We start from the raw sequence: 23,333 nt of genomic DNA, 5'->3' as shown, positions 1-23,333 counted from the left end.
GGCACAATCTCGGCTCACTCTACCTCCCAGGTTCAAGTGATTTTCATGCCTCGGCCTCCCAAGTAGCTGGGATTATAGGTGTGCACCATCACGCCTGGCTAATTTTTGTATTTTCAGTAGAGACAGGGTTTCACCATGTTGGCCGGGCTGGTCTCAAACTCCTGACCTCAGGTGATCTGCCCACCTTGGCACGCCTGGCCAGTTCCAGTTAAATTCTAAACATTGAATTGTAAAAATGGAACTTTGGACTTTGAATTGTTATTTTTCAAATAATGCAACTAGGTAAGCTGAAGTTACTCTTACAGTAAAGATTTAAGTAAATGTTTTACTAGAAAATCTTTCTGTGATGTGCTTATTTACTTATCTCCTTCTCTTCTGCCTGTGTCTCTCTGCACCCCTCCCCCATTCTACGTGCTTTGCAGTATTAATTCAAATGTTCATAGAATATGAGGAACTCTTTTCTTCTATCCTGAGCCACATGAATGTTTTGAGAACCTCTTACATGTTTGATGTTATTCTGGGTACTATAAAAGATACAAATTATATTGGCTGTTTTTGTAAGCACTTTATAATCTAGTTTTGGAAAGGAAAAACTAGATTAGGGAACAATCCATAAAACAAAATTAGGGAATAGTTGATAAATCATGTGTTGATAAGTTGAATAGGAATTAGAGCAAGTACATATCAGTATGGATTTTGAAATTTTAGCATACTTTTCACAGTGGAGGTTGAACTCCACTTGGGCCTTGAAGTGTATGTTGGATTGCATTAGGAAAAGAGAAAATTGAGGAATAATGTGAACAAGCTATGAAGGTGAAAATGTGTACACATATTTTGCCAGAGTAAAGAAATGGATGAGTTTCATGCATAGGTTGACTCATTTTTTTTAATTTTAGTAGAACTAGCAGTGATAATAATACTCAGTAAGTGCTAACTGCTATTACTTTGGGATTGTGCTAAGTATTTTACCCATATTATTTAATCTCACTGACCCTGTGAAACAGATTTTACTACCTCTATTTTATAAATTAATTGTGGAAAAGCTCTATAACTTGTCCAATGGCATGTAGCTATAAGTAGAGTAAAGCCACAGTTTAAACATGAACACTCTCCAACCTCAAAACTTATGTTCTAATTTGAATAGACAGGGGTTGGTGAGAATATAGAGGGGGCTGAAAGCCATGCAGTGTAGTGTAGACTTAAAGCATGGGGCAGCTTGAGGCAAAACAGATGATAAAGGAGAGTTTAGCCATCACATGATGGTGGAATGGGTTGTTTCAAGCACATCAGTATGCTGAGAACAGCCAGAAAACCTGGATGAAAATGAAATAAAATTCTGAAGAACTGGAAGGCTACCAAGGCAGTGAGGAGAGGAGGAAAGCCCAGAGATGTAAGCCTAGCACTTGGTGTTGCTTATCTCCTAGAGACATCGGTAGGTTCTGAAAGGAGTATCTGACAGGTCCATAAAGATAAGGAGGCAAAAGGTGGAGTCAAGGGCTGCCAAGGGTTAGGATGAGTATTGGTAAAATCCCAGACTTTGAACTGGAACTGTGAAAGGTCAAATCCTGAAAGTGAGGTAGACTGAAAAAATAAAGCAACCCTCACAGGAATTGAAGCCCAGATTCAAATGATCTTTAACGCTAATTGGATTAAGATGATCTGAGATTGCTAATGCTAGTGGCCTAACTTCCTTTCAGAAATAAAAGTAAATCCTTTCTGGAGGAAGACAACATCAATTAGAGCCTCAAAAAATCTCTATAATTTTTCATATGCATTATCTAGTTTTCTATTAAGAAAAACCATGCATACAAAACAAAATGTGACTGAAAAGCAACAGAAACAAGTGACATTAGAAACAAACTCAAGAAATTCAGATACTAGAGATTTTAGACTTTAAAATAGCCATAATTAATATGTTCAAGGAATTAATTGACAAGATTGAGATTGATAATCTTGGCAAAGAATTGGAAGTCCATTTTAAATGGACATTCTAGAACTGTATTAAGAACTCAATTGATGGGGTTTTACCATCAGAGGAGACATAGCTGAAGATGAATTTGTGAGCTGGAAGATGAATCAGAACTGCAAGAGAGAGTAAAATACTTAGACTGAAGCACAGAGAAACAAAAGTTTAGAAAATGCACAAAAGAATGTAAGAGAAATATGGGAAAAGGTGAAGAAGTTTAATATATTTGTAATTGGACTTCCAGAAGGAAAGGAAAGAGAAAAAACAAGGCAGAAATAACATTTGACAGATAATGGGAGAAAGTTTTTCAAAACTGATGAAGGATAGCAGGCTGTAGATTCAATAAGCACTATAATCCCTAGGCAAGATAAATATACAGAAGACCATACTTATGCTGGGATATGAAGATATAAAGTTTTGAAGTAGCCTGAGGAAAAAAGATATGTAAACTTCAAAAAGAGTGACCCTAAGACTTTCAGCTAAGTTATCAATGGAAACAAAGGAAGTCAGAATGCAATGGAATGAAACCTTTAAAGTACTCAAAGAAAGTAACTTCCACATACAGTTCTATATCCAGTGAAAAAATTATTAAGAAATGAAAGTGAAATATACTAGGAGTTGGTGAGGATATAGAGGTCACCAAAAGCTATGCAGAGTAGTGTAGACTTGATACACTAGGCAGCTAACCCATTGTCTTAGTCCATTCAGGCTACTGTAACAAAAATACCCTAGATTGGATAATTTATAAACAACAAAAGTTATATTGTTTATACATTGGATAGGGCATAAAGAGGAGGGAGAAAATAAAGCAGGTCTGTGAGATTTTCAGCCCGAGAGAACAGAAGGAAATTAAATAATATTTAGGGGGTACCAACCTGAGAGAAAAAATGGCCTTGTTTTGGACAAGGTGAGTATTGGACTTATAATAGAAGCTAATTCTGGGCAATGAGAAATTAGATGGTTCCAAATGTAGACTTGAAAATTGATAACATAGATGTGATAATCTCAATTTATTATAGATGAACTCACTATAGTAATTAATGTAAAATTAATTCAATGAAAGAATAGGTGCCTTTCTGTGTTCCAGGTTTTGTGATAACCCTTGGCATATAGTGACAAACCAGGAAGACCTTGTACTTGCCTTTATGCTACAGAAGCTAAGGATGGGAGTTTGGAAGCTAGAAGGAGAAAGGGAAATAGGAAAGGAGGAGAGCCACTAAGAAATAACAAGGATAGATTCTGCCTCCAGTTATATTTCATCCAGGAAAACACTGAAGTGTCATATCTCCATGTAGGTCTTCAGTTGAAAATATCAACATAATATTAAATCTTCAGCAGTTTTATTCTAAAGCAACACAAGGTAGGATGGATGGAAACAATGAGACTTTCACATATATTTGTCTTTGAACTTCTTTTGCTTTGTTTATATCACAGTCTGTGGGTTTTATACTTTTTTCTCTGTCTCAGTTCAGGCTGCTTTAACAAAAATATCATAGGCTGGGTGGCTTATAGAGTAGAAATTTATTTCTCACATTTCTGGAAGCTAGAAGTTCAAGATCAAGGTGCTCACCCATCTGGTGTCTAGTGAAGACCTACTTCCTGGTTTGCAGATGACTGTCTTCTCATCCTCATATGGCAGAGAGTGATAAAAAGAAAGCAAGCTCTCTCCTCTTTTAATGAGGGTACTGATCTCATTAATGAGGGCTCCACCCTCATGACCTAATTTACCTCTCAAAGGTCCCGTCTCTAATACCATCATATTAGGAGTTAAGATTTTAACATGTGAATTTGGAAGAGACATGTACATTCAGTCCATAGCATTCTCTTTGTATGTTTTCTTCTTTCCTTGTCTATTTCTCTTGTAAATCTCTGTAACTCTAGGCCTGTCCTCCTCTTTATTTCTCTGTCTTACTAAATTATATGACAGATGATATATGCATATATATAGCTGTATATAAATATATATATATATTTTAAATAGAGATAGGGTCTCACTGTGTTGAGTAGGCTGGTCTTGAACTCCTGGCCTCAAGTGATCCTCCCATCTCAGCCTCCCAAAGTGCTGGGATTACAGGTGTGAGCCACCATGCCCAGCCAGATGAGCAATATTTATTACAAACAAGCATATGAGAGGAGCACCTTATGTTTCCCTTTTTAAAAACTTCTATGTGGCCTCCTTTCTTTATGGCCCAGGGATACTTGATAAGCAATAATTCACTCACCCCCACTACAGTAACAGAAAAACCAAGATAGGAGAACTTCAGGATATCATTGTTGGCCACGGCATAGGCTTGATGAAGGTTAAGACCGAGAAGGACTATTTGTTTTTGCTTGCAATAAAGGTATGTTCATTTATTGACATCTTTTCTATCAGATACAATTATAAACAGAAAAAAATTTAAATGGGTCCATTGAGGAACAGATGGCCTAATTTACAAGTTCTATATATTTTTTTAATTCTGTGATTAACAAGGTAAACATTAATGTGATATCTAAAATGGGGAAATGTCACTTTGCATCACTGCTTCCCAGCCACTGCGCCATGATGCAGGCATTTACAATAATGACCTCATTGGTGGATCCGCAAGAGCTTTGTGGCCCTGGATCTGAAGCAGGCCTTGGGCTTCTCTTGCCTCTTTTCAGTTATCTGAGTCCTCCTGGTACTTCTCTCTCTCCCTTTTTTTAGCATTATCTTCAATATTCCCTTCCACGGGGTTTCCTCTACCCACCCATTTTTCTAAGCCTTTTCCTTCCAAACGCAGCTTTTATTAATGGTCTACATAACTGGTTGTCTTCTATTATTGAAAAAGTAATTAAGCCACAGACTCAATTGATCAGGAAGCACAAAACTACCCAAGTAGTTAAAATGTGAAGTGGGAGAAGGCTTGAATCAGTGATGTTTAGTATGTTTACACATACATTTTACTGATGCTATCAGAGAAATGTTCTGTCCGAACTTTAATGGCCTAGCTGTATTTCCCCCTAATTGGCCAAGTTTGCTCACTCACCACTGCAGTTGATTGGTATGCATGATAAGTATAGAGCAATATGACCCTCACTCTGGTAGCTTTCTGTAGAGCACAATTCTTGATTTAATATAAAAATACCATTCATAGGCCGGGCGTGGTGGCTCACGCCTATAATCCCAACACTTTGGGAGGCCAAGGTGGGTGGATCACCTGAGGTCGGGAGTTTGAGACCAGCCTGACCAACATGGAGAAACCCGGTCTCTACTAAAAATACAAAATTAGCTGGGCGTGGTGGTGCATGCCTGTAATCCCAGCTACTCGGGAGACTGAGGTAGGAGAATTGCTTGAACCCAGGATGCAGAGGTTGCAGTGAGCTGAGATTGCACCATTACATTCCAGCCTGGGCAACAAGAATGAAACTCCATCTCAAAAAAAGAAAAGAGCCGGGCGCGGTGGCTCAAGCCTGTAATCCCAGCACTTTGGGAGGCCGAGACCGGCGGATCACGAGGTCAGGAGATCGAGACCATCCTGGCTAACACAGTGAAACCCCGTCTTTACTAAAAAAATACAAAGAACTAGCCGGGTGTGGTGGCAGGCGCCTGTAGTCCCAGCTATTCGGGAGGCTGAGGCGAGAGAATGGCGTAAACCCGGGAGGCGGAGCTTGCAGTGAGCTGAGATCCGGCCACTGCACTCCAGCCTGGGCCACAGAGCGAGACTCCGTCTCAAAAAAAAAAAAAAAGAAAAAAGAAAAAAGGAAACCATTCATAGTAGGGACTAATCCAGCAAGGCAAGAGTCCCTGGCTTAACACTTAGTATATGAAAGAAAACCACCCACAAAAAATATTTCATTGTCCCTGAAACATTTTTCTATATTTAAATGGTAGTGCAAACATTTTTTTTTCTAAGATGTTGGATTTAAAGTTCCCAATGGCACACATAACTCTTTATGCAGAGTGTTGCAATTTTAAAGATTGGTTATCGTTTTTACATTTGTTTTCACATACTGGTTAATAGTGGGCCAATTATTAAACCTATGTGATCATGAGTTGAGATCTGAACCTTGAGCTCAGTCCTTTTATCTTTTCTGGAACTGGCTTATGTTTCAAAGAATCAGCAGAAAAGAAAACCATAGATGACAAACCACCTAAAACTCCTAAGCAGCACACTTAACTTTAAACAATAAAGTATGTTTTTTTTTTTTTTTTAATTGGTTCTTTGTGGGAGGTTTTTCACTTTTGTAAAATCTAGAATTTTCAGCTTCATTAAGATCCACTTATTTTCCATTAAAAAAAATTCCATTATTACAGGATTCTTTGAAAACCTTACATCTCCCTCAATCCTGGGTAAAGAAATACTGCTGTATTTTGGAGTGATTAAATTATTCAAATCTGTCCAAATAAAAAGAAACTGACTTAGTTTTCAACTTTGAGTTCTCCAATCTTTAATAATTATTTTTATCCCGTTAAGACTGTGACGTCATCATGGCTATACCTACCTAGAGGTTTAATTGAGATTCAGGCTCTGGGTTCAGATCCTAGCTTTTCCACTTCCTACAATTCTTTGCCTGTTCCCTTGAGAGTTAAACTGGGGAGATGAAAAGTGTATACCTTATAGGCTTGAGGTGTAGATCAGTGCGTTAATCCATGTAGGATACTTAAGCCAGGGCCTGACAAACTCTAAGGCTTCAGTAATTGTTAGCTAGGGCCACTGTTCTGAATTGGCTGATAGCCTCTTTCATCCAGTAATGCCAGATGAAATGATTGGTTTATACATGACAGGTGTTCCTAGGGGAAATGCAGAGCCTACCTGGAATCACCCACGCTCAAGTCAGTCATTGATATTTTGGCATTTTATACCCAAGAGCTGAAATTGGCTTTAGCCCCCGCCTTTTGGCATATATATAAATCAAATTTTCCTCCCCAACTCTCTGTTTTACTTTTGGCCCCACCTGTTTCTGAGAATGTCATCAGGTGAGGGGCAGCCATCAATATAGTCTCTTCTACCTTGCAAATGACCACTTACCCAGCTTAATTAATAGCTTAGCTTTTGACAAATAGTAAAATGCCATAACTAAATCTGTTTTACTATCATGTCTCTTGTGGGAGAAACAACCCGTAACACTTTGTGTAACTGTCAGCAGTCTGTGCTTAAGATGTGTTCTGTAACCTGGAGCCTCACCTTCACCTCACTTCCTATCACCCTAGCAGCTCATGACAGACCATTTCAGAGAAGATTTATTATTTGTCTTTGTTTCTAGTCAACTGGAAATCAGTGAGATGATTTTAGTGGGTTTTTTTTTTTTTTTACTGTATTTTGTTTTTCCTTCTATTGTTATGACTAATGAAACACTGGAAATTTATGAGGTTTTATTATTCTAAATATTTTAAAAATAATTTATTCCTCTGTACTGTTTGTTACTATGTCACTAACTCTAGTCCATGGGGATTGAGGCAACTACATTGATCTTCACTCTTCAAACTTTTTGTTTTTTCCAGAACAAACTAAATCTACCAGACAGATTGGATGTGACTGTTTAATACAAATAAGTTCAGATCGTCTAAGTTGTTTTTATTAACTTACTTATTTGGTGGGCTTGACCATTTAATTCCGCTTTACTTGGTGTAGATAAGGGGAGGGACATACCTTCTAGAAGTGGGCTGTCTAGTGTTCTGGACTCCCTAGCATCTATTTTCCTTCAATTTTTTTCCTAATTACTTTGGAAGTTAGCAATCCCCTGTTCCCTCTAGACACATTGCTCCCTTCTGTGGAGGTGCCTTTTACTCCCAGCTATCTTACCAGGAAAGTGCTTTCTTGGGGACCTGCCTTCCCAAAGCAGCCCTTTCATGTCTTAGTGGAGATGGTCACAACACAGACTGTAGCATGCTCCTTGCCATTCCTTTCTAACATCCCCTAGGATTGTGCTCCCTCAGTACATCATCCATCATTTCAATTTAGTGGTTGAATGAGTAGTCGATTACCACCTGAGCCACTTTTCTAATTAGGATGCATATATGTTGCCAGGTAGAGAAGAGTCATCCTAAACAAGAAGCAGGTATTTACCTGTCTTCATCCAAATGAAAATATTATTGAATCAGAGATTTATACTGGACTTCCTTTGTTCCCTTTCTGCTCCCTGCCTCTTCCTTTTCTTTTTCTACACTCCAGTGTGTAGAAAAATGTTCATTCTGACAAACTTGCCCAAGTGATCTATCATTTCCTACATGGTCAACAAGAGACCTTGAACCTGGCCATCTCTAGCATGAATTGCCCTTATTTCTTCTAATGCTCCAGCTGCTCCAGTTTCTCCTGGCCCTTCAGTTCCAGTTGCCGTTGTTCCCTCTGGCTCTTCAGTTCCAGCTGCTGGTACTTCCTCAGGTATTGGTGTTCTAGCTATTGCTCACTTCCCAGCCTCCCAAGTCCTATATGTTGGGGGAAACTGACTTCTGCTGCCAGATCTGGATCTGTCATTCCTTTTGATTGTTCTCAGAGATTACCTACACAAGGGGCTTAGTCCTCCAGCTTGGGAGTCTTCTCTTTGGCTTTTGGTCTCTTCTGCAAATCTAATTCTGCCGTCTTAGCTTCTTTAATGAGTTTTCTAATTTTTTTGTTCTTAATTCAATTAATTTTGAGCATTTGTGAATTGCTTGGTAGTGTACCAAACACTGATCGTTTTCTCTTTGGCAGTTTTACTAATGCATTCCATGTATTCTAACTGCCTTAACGTCTGGCTATAAAAACAAAGTAATTATTACGACAGCTTTCTGTGATCATGGAACAATGGAAGGAGAAAGACTTTAGAGACCATCTAGTCCAACCTCCTTATTTTATATTTACAGAATCCAGACCAAGAAGGGTAAAATGAGTTGCCTAAGTCACATAGCTTATTGTTGGCAAAGCCAAACATTGAATTTTGGTCTCCCTGATTTCACATCCAGTGTTTTGATTCTTTGTGGTGAGGATTTAACTCTGTGTTTACCGCTATTGTCAGTCATAGCTGCAAACTTTCAAGTGAGGAATAAAGTGCCTCAGTGGTCTTTGCTAATAAACAATAGAATCACAGGGCCACTGGGACTCAATCGGGGGGTTTTTTTAGATTTTTTTTTTATTTAACAAATAATTGGAACACACCTAGTATTTTAAAGAACATGCTCCTCAAAAGATGAAAAGAGTTTCTCCTGGGAGGCGGAGGCTGCAGTGAGCCGAGATTGCGTCACTGCACTCCAGACTGGGCCACAGCACGAGACTCTGTCTCAAAAATAAAAGAGAGAGAGAGAGAGAAAGAGAAAGAAAAGAGGTTCTCATATTTTAGTTTTATACTGAATTACTTGAGATACTTTTAACAAAAGTACAGAGGCTCAGAGCTCAGGCCTTGCCTAGACCTGCAATCAGAATCATGCAAGGTAGGGCCTGGATTTTAAGGTTTTCCAGGTAGTCATGGTATGCTTTAGAGGAAATAACCATTGCTATGAAGTCTAGCAGTGTTTCTCAAAATGGGGCACCTATTTAAAATTCAGATTTCTGGGCCTCATTCCCAGAACGCCTATCCTAGAATTTATGGGGATGGAGCCCATCTTTAAGCTCCCTTGTGAATGTTATATCCATTAAAATATGAAAAAACACTGGTCTAGAATATTTTAAGTCATTAACCAAAAAAGCTTAGAGTAGTGGCTTTCAAATGTATTTGTTCATGCCCCTTGGTAAGAATTGCATTTTACATAATGATTCGGCAAATCCACATGACTAAAACAAAAGTTTCACAAATCAATATTTATCTTACCCAGTGCAGTGAACTCTGATATTTTCCATTCTACTTCATCCTATTTCAATTTTTAAAGTAGGTAATCAAAACTCACTAAATTCATTTTTAAACTCATAGCTCACTGTAGTTTGAAACACTGAGTACTGAGATGTTAATTCTACCTATCATAGATTTAAAACTTTTCTAATTCTTCTATTTTTTCTAGTTATTTCTATAAGCCAATAACACCTGCTAGGATTGCTTACCTGTAAGGAAGGTCCACGTTTGTCACAGTCATGCAGTACTGCCACTGTGTAAAAGTAGACTGCCCTTGTTCCCTGGACATGGGAGATCTTGCCACCTCCATGATGATGTCACTAATGGCTTGTATCAATCACAGTGTAAATAATAGAAAATTCTATTTCAACTAAATGAAATTTAAAGCAGGGGGCAGTTCTTTTGCTCATGGAAGCAGCAGTCCAAGGGTAGCTAAGTTCAGGTACTGTTTGATTCCAGACTCAGACAGTATCACCTGCATCCCCCTCAAGCCTGCCTTTTCTGGGATGGCTCCTGATGTGGCATATTCAACTCTCCCTTCATGAGGGCAGCAGGCCCAAGCCACACACTGCCAAGGTCAACTGAGAAGAGGGACTCTTGCAGATTGAGCACAAATCTTTTTGACCACATGTTATCTCCTGATCCAGTCACTGGGATCCAGACCCATTCCTGAAGATGGGAGTAAGATCAAATCTCAGGCACACTACACGGCTGAGGATGAGGGCGGACCGATTTCCTAAAAAGAATTCGAAATACCTCTCCCCAACAGATGCAGGAGGAGTAGATACTGGGCAGCAAATGCAGATGTTATCTATTATAGGCCATCTATTTTCATGGTCTTTCTCTTTTCCCTCCTGTTTTCTTGGTTGTGATGAGTCTTTTCTTGCTGCTTTTCCCACCTACAGAAACCAGTATCTTGCCCTGAAGTCCCCAGTTTAAATCTTGTGGGAAGTAGCCACTGTCAAAATGAAGTGCAGGGCCCTCCAGGGAAATGACAGCATAAGTAATTAGAAAGAATTGATTAAAATTTACTACAGGAAATAACTGCTTTTTAATGAAGAGAATGGAGTAATATAGAAGAGTTAACCAAACTACACAGTGATTGCTAGCATTCAAATATGTGGTAGTGGGCAAGCTTGTATAGTCTTCCCGGGAGTCCTTTAAATAGACTATGAGACTGAGTCTTTTCAGGAGGTATCTGAGCAGTCAGTGTCCTAAAAATATCAAATGACCACAAATAGATGAAAAGTTATCAAAGTTTAAGTACAAAACTTAAATCTGGCAAATAAAATTCAGATGATTCTATTGGCTGCCTTTCACAATTACTTTACGTACTATTTAATGTTTCCTCTTCCTCAAGCCTACTGTCATGAAGCAAAACAGAAATCCTTTCCACCAGGGGGTTAGAAAGTAGATAATAGCTACTTAGTAAAGATAATGTTGATCCGTTAAAATGGAGATTTTTTTTTTCTATATAGTCCAGCAGAGAGAAAGAATGGTGCCTTTAAAAGTATTCTAACGATTCCGAGTCTAGCATACTTGGAAAGATTTCAATGTAAATAAGCGTTTTATATATAACAGATGGAATCTTTTGTTTCCTCAATAATAGAATCAAGTTCTCTACTTTGTCTTTGTCACAAACTGCTCCCTAGTTTGTTAAGATGCACACTTTATATATGGTATGATGATCCTGGGTTTTGCATTTTGTGCTACCAACTAGCCTGCCTAGCTTTTAGATATTCTCTGGCCTCATGTGTGCTTAGAAAATCTATATTCCAAATATTTTTTGTAGTTTTGTTCTATAAAAATAATATAAAATAAGCACTCTAAGGTTTGTATTATTCTCCTAACTTGGTCTGTAATTTTGCATAAAAGCTTTAAATCCTCTCATAAATTTATTTTTATCTAACAATATGCCCATTCATTTCTAATTTTCTAATTTCTATCTCTTGAAAGCTATAGCATTTTAATTCCTTATAGAAACTAATCAATCTTTTATCCTTGATGGTGATTTCAGTAAGTTCTTATTTTTTAAATGAAGTTTTTCATGTATATTATTTTATTTTGGTCTATAGTGTGGCTTGATCTAAGAACCCAGTCTACCGTTGAGAGTCTTAGTAAAAGAATTCCAGGAAATAATAACTTTGTCAAGGTAAGAATTTCCTCAAAAGTATACTACAAGAATGTTTCTTTTTTAAAAAAAAAGTTTGCAGATTTCACTAGAAAGAAGCATCTTATGGTACAATAGTTATTTGATACAATTTATAGAATCTTTTTCCCGGATAATTGAGGCCAACTCAAGTCTTTACCTTCCTATTTTTCTTGCTCTGTGGTGGATTGGAAAAATAATACCACAAAATCGACAGGCTGGAGGAGATTATAATGTGTCCCAGTGGCTTAAGTCATAACTTCCCTAGGGGTGCTTGCTTTTTTTTTTTTTTTTTTTTGAGACGGAGTTTCACTCTTGTTGCCCAGGCTGGAGTGCAATGGCGTAATCTCGGCTCACCGCAACCTCCATCTCCTGGGTTCAAGCAATTCTCCTGCCTTAGCCTCCTGAGTAGCTGGGACTACAGGCGCGTGCCACCACGCCCGGCTAATTTTTTGTATTTTTAGTAGAGATGTGGTTTCACTGTGTTAGCCAGGATGGTCTCCATCTCCTGACCTCCTGATCTGCCCGCCTCGGCCTCCCACGGTGCTGGGGGCGGGGTGCTTTCTATAATTGAACTATGTTTTCCAAATCTATCCCTGTTGTTTTCTACTGCCCATCAAAGAATGTTCTGGCTGTTTTTGAGTTTTTAAGCATCTGGATTCAGGGAGAGAGAGAAAGTAGAAGATGCTCTAGCTCTTTATTGAACCCCTCTTCCACTTTGTTCATATGAAGAAGGCTAATAAAACTGCCTAATTTTCAGTCCTTATATAGATCCCTCTTCACATAAAGGAAGGGAGAGTGAATTTTTAAAATAGGCAAGGAATTTTTTTTAGCAAGGTCAAGGCCAAGTTCTTCTAGCATCTAAAAGGAAGTTCCCTTTTTCTGTTTTTGTTTTTTGTGTTGTTTTTGTTGTTGTTTATCCCCTTTTTATTTGTCAGTTGGATGCTTGTGTCATTTTCTTCTAAAACTACTGTTGAAATCCCATTAATTGCAGTAATCTGACCATTCTGTCCCCCCACAATAACTTCAGACTTGTCCTGAATAAATCATTTTCTATTCCGTTCCCTTCATCACCCTGCCCAACCCTCATCCTCACCTCCAGGTGCACTCTGCTTCAAGGGATGCATGTTTTTCTCTCCAATGTCATTTTAGGCAACTTTTACACTTTCTACCCTCATCATGAAAATAAGATATTGGCCGGGCGCCGTGGCTCACGCCTGTAATCCCAGCACTTTGGGAGGCCGAGGCGGGCGGATCACAAGGTCAGGAGATTGAGACCACGGTGAAACCCCCTCTCTACTAAAAATACAAAAGATTGGCCAGGCTGCTCCGGAGGGAGGCTGAGGCAGGAGAATGGCGTGAACCCGCGAGGCGGAGCTTGCAGTGAGCGGAGATCATGCCACTGCACTCCAGCCTGGGCGACAGAGCGAGACTCCGTGAAAGAAAGAAAGAAAGAAAGAAAGAGAGAGAGAGAGAGAGAAAGAAAGAAAGAAGGAAGGAAAGAAGGGGGGGAGGGAGGGAGGAAGGAAGGAAGGAAGGAAGGAAGGAAGGAAGGAAGGAAGGAAAGAAGGAAGGAAGGAAAGAAGGAAAGAAGGAAAGAAAATAAGGTATATGTATTACTTTGCTATTGACTTTGTGAGATCTTCCCAGGTCGTCTTTTGGTCACTCAAATTAAATAATATTTCCATAAATTATCTCCTTCCTTTTTTTTTTTGAGATAGAGTCTCACTCTGTCATCCAGGCTGGAGTGTAGTGCCACAATCTCTGGTCACTGCAACCTCCACCTCCTGGGTTCAAATGATTCTCCTGCCTAAGCCTCTGCCGTAGCTGAGATTACAGGCATGCACCACCAAGCCCGGCTAATTTTTTTTTCTATTGTTTAGTGGAGACGGGGTTTTACTGTCTTGGCCAGGCTGGCCTTGAACTCCTGACCTCAGGTGATCTGCCCGCCTCAGCCTCCCAAAGTGCTGGGATTACAGACGTGAGCCACTGTGCCTGGTCTCTTTTCATTATTTTTGTACATTGATTATTATTATTTTTTTAAAGAAAGCTAGAAAACCTTGAGTTAAGATTTTTAATTTACAGGTTGCATTAAACTATTAAATATTTTGGTTTGAGTTTTCTAACAAAACCATACTTGTATGAGATCGGAGGGAAAAAGTTATCACTCTCTGTAGTTAAGTGATAAATGAGAATAGGGATGGGGAGGGGAAACATAGTTGCATTATTTTTGTGTATGTATTTTCTTAACTAGTTAACTTTAATCAGCTTTTATATATGCATTTAGTGTTTAATATACTAACCACAAATGAGTTGGGTTTGACCCGTTCTCAAGGAAGATTGGTAAGCACATGTGTGTTTCATTTTTACCCATTAACCTTTCTTCGGTTCATATTACCTCTGTTTAAGATATTTGCTAAATTTAGGCAACTGCTGTTTTATATAGAGTAATTCCGTGTTGTTTTATTTATTTTTTATTTATTTTTTTTGAGACAGAATCTCGCTCTGTCATCCAGGCTCGAGTGCAGTGGCATGATCTTGGCTCACTGCAATCTCTGCCTCCCAGGTTCAATCGATTCTCTTGTCTCACCTTCCCAAGTAGCTGAGATTACAGGTGTGCACTACCATGCCCAGCTATTTTTATATTTTTAGTAGAGACGGGGTTTCACTATGTTGGCCAGGTTGGTTTTGAACTCCTGACCTCAAGTGATCCACCCCCCTCAGCCTCCCAAAGTGTTGGGATTACAGGCATGAACCACCACACCTGGCCCTGTGTTGCTTTGATTTGGCATGTCTTTGAGCTCTACTTTAGTGTCTACTAATTTCAAGTTATGTTATTTGAACATGTGTGTGTATATATGTAAAATATATTATTAAGTCTTATTGTTTTAAAAGTTTTCTGGTTATGATCATTAGTTTATGATTTGGTATACTCTGATTTTTAATAGTTTAAATACCATTTTTATGGAATATAAAATAAACAGCATAGTTTTGGGCTAGGTTATACATACAATACTAATTTATTGCAAAAATCAACATCTACATTGTCACTATCTAATTACAGGATGTTGTGTCATTTAATTTTTTCTTTACCTTGCTACGTGGATGCCCTTTGAACTGTAAACATGTCACCCTAATCTTTGTTCATGAACACGCTTTCCTGTGCCATGAGACAGGAAAAGGATTTTTATTCACAATACTATGGGATTGCCTTTAGGGTCTTTGAATATTTTGTGATTTGTTGAGTTCTTTGGTTTGGTGGTTTTGTTTTAAACGGTTACACATTTCATTTGCTAACTGAACTTCACAACTGTTTTAGTCCAAGACAGGCCTTCCACTTAGCACTTACTTCAGTGCAGTGAAACTTCGTTGGCTCCTTGACAATGTGAGAAAAGTTCAAAAGGCCGTTGAAGAAAAACGAGCTCTTTTTGGGACTATTGATTCATGGCTTATTTGGGTATGTTTAAATATAATGGATATATGGAGAATTTTTTCAGAAATTTTTCTAGACTGCCTTGCCTATTGTTTTCTACTAGCAGGTCAGACTTTTTAATTAGCAGCATTATGAAGAAAAACCACTCAAGAAGCAGCAGGAGAACATTTCAGCTTCCATTCGAGAAGGATTTTTGCCTACTTCCTCTTTATTTTTTCTTGTTTTATTTCAGTGAAAATGAAGGATAATTACCAAAACTGTATCTCATATCTATTATCTTTAGGACGAGTAATTTAGGTACCCTTTCTCTATTGTTTGTTATATACTCCTTTCCCACTAGCCATGTCTTAGACAAAATAACTCTTTAGCAGGATAAAATACTTAGAGTACTTTTATGTTTTGCTTTCAACATTACACAACTGTCTCTTGTATAATCAAGCCATAATATGAAACTAAATCATAGTGGAAATTTCTATTTAGAATCTCTTTGCCTAAACTGAACATGCAGCAATCATCAACCTATGCCCAATCTTGTTTCTACTATACTCACATATTCTTTCTCCCCACAGATAATTTTAAAACAAATGCCAGACATTTCATTTTATTTGTAAATATTTCAGTATGTAATCATCTTTTTCAACATTCAAGGAACGTCAAGGAAATATTGTCCCTACTCTCACTTGCCAGATCCACAGAGCAGGTCTTTCAGAACCCGTATCAGAAAGAGGCACATTCTTCACCTCTCCATGTGCTTGGCCAGGGCAGAATGTGCTTTGTGTTCATGGCCAGCCATTTTCACATGTGTCAGTCACAGTCGAATGAGTACCTTTGACAATTGCATCGAACCAGAGTAAGGCAAGATGTGGAAACTGTGAGCTGCAGGAGACTCAAGGGAGCACATTTTGGCTATATCCCACTGGATGCTGTTTATCGACCTTTGTTCCTTTCCTACCTCTTATTGCTTCCATGTAAAGGAAGGCAGCAGTGCCTCCAGTTCAGGCATGTGGGTATACCTGAGAAAGAAAGTTTAAAACTCCTTTCAAGATATATGCTTAGGTGAGTGTAGACAGCATAATGCGAATTGTTTAAACAACAACAGCAACAACAACAACAACAACAAAACCAAAGAGATAACAATACAGAATTCTCTAATAATCCTTATGAGGCAGATATTTCAATTTATTTCATCTTGCCAAATTTAATAAGACTCTGAGTTTTCTAAACATAATAGGATGAAAACAAAACTGATTTTTTATTTATCCATCAAGTAACTGGAATTGTGCTGATAAGCTGGCCACTAGCCACATTTGGCTATTGAGCACTTGAAACATGATCAAATTGAGGTTTGCTGTAAGCATGAAATATGCACCAGATTTCAGAGACTTAGTACAGAAAAAAGAAGGTAAAATGTCTCAATATTTACACTGATTATATGTTGAAATGATATTTTGGATATATTGGGTTAAATAAAATATACAGTATTAAGATTAATTCTACCTGTTTCTTGTATACTTTCAACATAGCTACTAGAAAATCTAAAATTACATATGTGGCTCACATTTTATTTCTATTGGACACCACTGTAAACTAGAAAACTAGATAAATGTAATGTTCCATTGTTTTACTTTATATGCTCTGCTGATTATGAGCCTTAACAATATGTAAATTAAATTGCAAATAAGTACAAATTAACCTGTCTTTTTTATTCTGTCTAGAGTTTGACAGGAGGAGTCAATGGAGGTGTCCACTGTACAGATGTAACAAATGCAAGTAGGACTATGCTTTTCAACATTCATTCTTTGGAATGGGATAAACAGCTCTGCGAGTGAGTTCTGCTTTGTTCTAAATATAGTTTTCCCAATACACTACCTATTTATAACCGAAATCTTACTATTTTCAGATGTCAGTGGAGCACCAAAATTTAACTGTTGATATTTCTTTTTTTTTTTTTTTTTTTTTTTTGAGATGGAGTCTCGCTCTGTCCTTGGGCTGGAGTGCAGTGGCTGGATCTCAGCTCACTGCAAGCTCCGCCTCCCGGGTTTACGCCATTCTCCTGCCTCAGCCTCCCGAGTAGCTGGGACTACAGGCGCCCACCACCTTGCCCGGCTAGCTTTTTGTATTTTTTAGTAGAGACGGGGTTTCACCGTGTTAGCCAGGATGGTCTCGAACTCCTGACCTCGTGATCCGCCCGTCTCGGCCTCCCAAAGTGCTGGGATTACAGGTTTGAGCCACCGCGCCCAGCAACTGTTGATATTTCAACTACAATATGCAAATCTATGTTGTGTGTTTTTTAAAGAGAGACTATTATTGCATATGTAATAAACAGGCCAAATTAATTATTCTTCACGGAAGATTAGGTTCCTTTATAAAAGTACTTTGGTTTCTGTGTGCTTTCTAATTTTTATTGATTGACTTGCATAAAGTTAGAATGTTAAATATCTAAGAATACAACTATGTTCTGTTGGCTTATGTATTTATTACTGTCTAACTCCATGCTCAAAAATAGCCATTTCTAATTGTTATTTATACTTTCTGCATTTAAATGCATATACATGTTTCTATATGTCTATTTAAAGCAGTGTTAAATGCCCAATCTTATTGTTTTTCAGATTTTTTGGCATTCCAATGGAAATTCTTCCAAATGTCCGGAGTTCTTCTGAGATCTATGGCCTAATGGTAAAAAAACAAAACAAAACAACAACAGCAACAAAGAAGTAAAAACCTAATAATTAAAGTTTTTTTTATTAGAAAACACCTTTACTATTCGTAATTCAAAGGTCAACTGTGTTATATTTTGTAATTTAAAAACTTTAAAACCCTTCTTATCAATGGATTTATATTTATAAACTTTAATTGGTTTTTCTTTGAGTATTATGATTTTAAAAGAATTAATGGGATACTCTAACTTTAGATGTTGGCATGAGCCAATTTATTCTTTGAATCCAAATAACTGTTTAGTAGTTGTGGTGTCTGCTTTTAATTTAGCGGAGAGACTCTGCATATTTAGTAGTGTTCTTTTTCCCGTTGTATCTTTTTTTAATGGCCAAACTATGTTATATATTAGAATCTTTGTCTGCCTGAGCAAAATTTAGCAAAGAAACTGAAAGCAAAGAGTCTGTTTCTGATTTGGGATTGCTAATTAAACTAGTTTCTGTAATGGACATTTTTACTTTTGATTTAATTGAAATTCAGTAAAGACATAGCTTCAGCAGAAAGTGTGCATTAAGAGTCTGTGGTTAAACATCAGGAATGAAAACCTCTAGGAGGATTTGCACTGGTGTTTGAGCACAAAAATCTGGAATTTATGATAATACTCAGGAATAAGTCCGATAAATTACAGAAAGTATTGCTTAGACATTTGGTGAAAGATAAGAGAAACTTCACTTACAAAGTTAATATAGATGAACAGTAAGTGCTCTGGATAAAGCTTGAGCAAGAATTTTTAACTGTTTCATTTACAATAAAGCTTTTTAAGGCAACATAGAATTTCTTAAGGGAGCATAGTCACTGCTTATCTACAGTAAAAGGACTTTGATCATTTCATAGCTGTCTGCAAACTGACTTGGGTCAAGGAAAAAGAAATGATGCTTGAGAAATAGTTTCAGAGGATGGTTAGAAAAAAAACGTTGAACTGGCCTAGTTTTCTCTTGCATTTAAAATATTATGCTTCTATCCTTCTTTTTCCCCCTTGCTGACTGTAGAAAATCTCTCATAGCCTGGTGAGTAGGTTGCCCACCAATTATGTACCCATTCATTTGGAAAAGATACAGTGCACTTCCATTTATTTTTAGACAAGCAGAAGTCCATTTACTAAACATGTATATCTAGAATTTCCATGACCTTCCAAATTATTATAAGCTCTAGTCAGATTTTAATTTTAAAAAACCTTAATCCTGTTTGTTTTTAAAGAGTAATGTTCTAAAATAAAAGACTAAGGTGAGTTTCCTGGAATGAGAGATTCTGATATTCTCATAAAGTACAACTGTGATGTACTTTGGGCTTTACCATAATAGGGCAATTAGATATAGTTTGAAATGTCTATTTTAAATGATATATTGACCACCTTTCCAGATCAGTTAGTTGGAAATGCACTGTTACTTTTTCTGCATGCTTCATCAAGGATGCTCCAGGAGGAGCATCAGAGGTCCCTCCCTATGAAGAAAAAAGAGCACTTTACATGCCTGAACACACATAGTAGATACTGTTGATAGTTTGTTAATTTTGAAAGTATAAGCAAAGTACAAAGCAAAGCAAAACAAGAAAGTATAAGCTAAGACTTCTTGTAATATTTAAATATATCAAGATATATAGCCTCTAGGTTTCCTATAGATTCACTTTAAGCCTTTTATGAAATTTACCCTTTACTTAATATCCAGGTTCAGATTTTCAAAGAATATATACAGTAAATAAAAATAGCAGGTTTTGAACTAACTGGAAAATATGAAAGAAATAAAATGATACCAGCTATCTAGAGGACGTTTTCTTTTTTTTTTTTTTTTTGAGACGGAATCTCGCTCTGTCGCCCAGGCTGGAGTGCAGTGGCCGGATCTCAGCTCACTGCAAGCTCCGCCTCCCAGGTTTACGCCATTCTCCTGCCTCAGCCTCCCGAGTAGCTGGGACTACAGGCGCCCGCCACCTCGCCCGGCTAGTTTTTTGTATTTTTTAGTAGAGACGGGGTTTCACCGGGTTAGCCAGGATGGTCTCAATCTCCTGACCTCGTGATCCACCCGTCTCGGCCTCCCAAAGTGCTGGGATTACAGGTTTGAGCCACCGCGCCCGGCCTAGAGGACGTTTTCTGTTTTGTAAAGGGTTTCTACATGTATCCTATTATTTCTTCCTTATCATAGCTATGTGAGGTGGATTCTATTCTTGCCCTCACTTTAATAGACGGGATATCTAAAGCTCCCAGAGCCTGGGAGATTTGCTCACACATGGCAGACCAAGGAGTCAGGTCCAAAGCTTTAGTTTGGTGCTCATCCTAGTACATCACTCCTACTTCAGGGATTTTATATATATATATTATAATATATATATATGTATATATATATATATATTTTTTTTGAGATGGAGGCTCACGCTGTCGCCCAGACTGGAGTGCAATGGTACAATCTTGGCTCACTGCAACCTCTGCCTCCTGGGTTCAAGTGATTCTCCCACCTCAGCCTCTTGAGTAGCTGGGATTACAGGCACCTGCCATTATGCATGGCTGATTTTGGTATTTTTGTGGAGATGGGGTTTTACCATGTTGGCCAGGCTGGTCTTGAACTCCTGACCTCAGATGATCCTCCCACGTGGGCCTCCCAAAGTGCTGGGATTACAGGCATGAGGCACAGTGCCCGGCCAGGGATCCTATTTCTTAGTTTTCCTAATTCCTTAATATCATTAAATATTGCCTTAAGTTAGTGTGTCTTTTTTTAAAATTAAGGTTGTAAAGTCTACAATCAGCCACTTAAATCTCATTTTTCTTCCTAGAATGCTGGCCATCATGATCAAAATAAAAACCAGTATTTGTGACATAAATTAACTGTTGCTTATCTAAATTTGAAGAAAGATGTTTGCTATGAACAAATAATATCCAATACCTGAACACTCTTGTGTTTAGAGCAGCTTGAGTAGAAAGAAAAGTTGCTAAAATATGGCCTTGCAAAATAAATATGTTTCATACTGGTTTGATAGCTATTGCAAGAATATATTAGTCATTTCTTAATAATGGCAATAATAGCAAAGCACTAATGAACTTGAGCAACCATGTAGCCCAATCTCCATTTTGTAGAGAAATAATGTGATGTATTGAGAGGTCTCAGCAGCCTGCTAGTGGATTAATACTAACTAACTAACCAAGAGTAGAGCCCTCATTTACTGGCTCCCCGTCTAACGTTTTTTGTTCATTCTCCAGTGCCACATCTCTTCCTGTCATTCTAGGAATACTTGTAGTATCTGTCTCTGTATCATTCATTTAGTTGAAATGCTTTCTTTGTCTTGTCTGCCCACATCCTTTGGCACATTGCTACTTGTGTTCACTCTTGTTGCAGTTATGTTAGTAGAGCCAAAATTTTGCGACTATTCATAATCCTTTTTTTAAATTTTATTAGAAAGCTGGGGCCTTGGAAGGTGTGCCAATATCTGGGGTAAGTTTCATCACCAAGTATCTTCCCATCCCTACCCTTTTCCATGTCAAGGCTTTCCCCTTCTTAGTTCATCAGTCTGCCCCTTTTTAAACTAGGGAAAACAAGTGAAAGTCACAAAATTGGCTAATTCTTGTTCTTATGTGACATACTGTAGGCCATTGAGAATCTTTTGAATAAATTAATTTTAACTCTCCCTTCCCATACCTATTCTCTTATATATTAACAAATGGTATTACCAAATGGGGAAAATGGCCAAATGGAGAAAATGCAAAGATATGTAGACAGTTCATTCTTTGATAAATAAAAAATGAAAAATAAATCCTATGGCTCTTCTAAAAAGGAAATTAATACTATTGTATTAGTCAGTGTTCTTTATTGTCATTTGTACTTTCAGTGTTTAGGGGACCAGTCTGCTGCATTGGTGGGACAAATGTGCTTCCAGATTGGACAAGCCAAAAATACGTGAGTTTAAGAAACAGACTTAAAAACCAGTGCTGTTTTGTTTTTTCTACTTGGTGCTTTGAATAAGGAATACGGATCTTATAAAGACCTTAATTTGTAGGCTGGGCATGGTGGCTCACACCTGTAATCCCAACACTTTGGGTGACCAAGGCAGGTGGATCACCTGATGTCGGGAGTTCAAGACCAGCCTGACCAACATGGAGAAACCCCGTCTCTACTAAAAGTACAAAATTAGCCGGGCGTGGTGGCACATGCCTGTAATCCCAGCTACTCAGGAGGCTGAGGCAGGAGAATCGCTTGAACTCCGGAGGTGGAGGTTGCAGTGAGCCGAGATCGCACCATCGTACTTCAGCCTGGGCAACAAGAGCGAAACTCCGTCTCAAAAAAATAAAAATAAAAATAAATAAATAAATAAATAATATTACCTTCAAATAAGTATAGTGATTGGTGGAACAGAAAGAAAGTGCCAGATTCAGACTCAGAAGGCGTGGCCCAAAGTGCTGGGATTACAGGCGTGAGCCACCGCTCCCGGCCAATGTAATCTTTTAAATATATATATATATATTTAATATATTATATATATATATTTTGAGACGAAGTCTTGCTCTGTCGCCCAGGCTGGAGTGCAGTGGCCGGATCTCAGCTCACTGCAAGCTCCGCCTCCCGGGTTCACGCCATTCTCCTGCCTCAGCTTCCCGAGTAGCTGGGACTACAGGCGCCCGCCACCTCGTCCGGCTAGTTTTTTGTATTTTTTTAGTGGAGACGGGGTTTCACCGTGTTAGCCAGGATGGTCTCAATCTCCTGACCTCGTGATCCACCCGTCTCGGCCTCCCTACAGGCTTGAGCCACCGCACCCGGCCTCTTTTAAATATTAAAAAAGCTACCTGCCAAGTATATGTATTCATGAACAAAAATGAATATGCCTCAAAAGCTGAAATGATAGTGACAATTATAACACAAGCTCAGCCAATGGCTATTGTGTTATCTATAATGTTTCATGTGCTTTAAACACATGATATCATTTAATCCACATATAGATCCTATTATTCCCATTTTATACATCAGGAAACTGAGAATTAAAGAAAATAATTTATGCAACAGCACACAACTAGTAAGTGGGAGATATAATATTTGCACCCAGATCCATCTCATTCCTTAGCCAGGGTCTTAACCTGTGTACTATACTACCTCCTGTATGAAAAAGATTTCTATACAACTGGCAAGGGGCTACATTTAATTGTTCTCGAGGATTTCCTAATTATCTCATCGATTTTAACTTCAGTGGTTAAGTTCTTCCTTTGTGAATAATGGAATGTGTAACATTTCTAGATTAAACGTTCTTGTAATCTAGCAGGGTCAGCGGTTCTCATGCAAGAGTGTGAGGTTATTTGTGTGAGAATTTTTTTTTTTTTTTTTTTTTTTTTTTTTTTT

The 23,333-nt window shown here is 38.1% G+C and overlaps 1 protein-coding gene across 6 annotated transcripts in view; it reads left to right on the top strand.

Annotated features, from left to right (window-relative positions):
* The first annotated feature begins 257 nt into the window (after window positions 1–257).
* GK (glycerol kinase) overlaps window positions 258–23,333 on the top strand; it is a 53,165-nt gene continuing 30,089 nt past the window's right edge. For 4 of the 6 annotated variants that reach the window (XM_026451977.1, XM_026451974.1, XM_026451976.1 and 1 more), the window contains exons 1-8: window positions 258–282; window positions 11,806–11,882; window positions 15,199–15,336; window positions 17,028–17,137; window positions 17,922–17,988; window positions 19,014–19,031; window positions 21,405–21,440; window positions 21,835–21,902. In XM_026451977.1, coding sequence (XP_026307762.1) covers window positions 273–282; window positions 11,806–11,882; window positions 15,199–15,336; window positions 17,028–17,137; window positions 17,922–17,988; window positions 19,014–19,031; window positions 21,405–21,440; window positions 21,835–21,902 — 524 coding nt within the window. In that variant the 5' untranslated portion in view covers window positions 258–272. Of the gene's footprint in view, window positions 283–3,020; window positions 3,327–11,805; window positions 11,883–15,198; window positions 15,337–17,027; window positions 17,138–17,921; window positions 17,989–19,013; window positions 19,032–21,404; window positions 21,441–21,834; window positions 21,903–23,333 lie in introns of those variants that run through there. The other 2 variants (XM_026451978.2, XM_026451975.1) reach the window with 2 other exon arrangements.

Source organism: Piliocolobus tephrosceles, chromosome 12 (genome assembly GCF_002776525.5).
Source record: "Piliocolobus tephrosceles isolate RC106 chromosome 12, ASM277652v3, whole genome shotgun sequence".
NCBI lineage: Eukaryota > Metazoa > Chordata > Mammalia > Primates > Cercopithecidae > Piliocolobus > Piliocolobus tephrosceles.
This window is presented reverse-complemented; position numbering and strand designations above follow the sequence as displayed.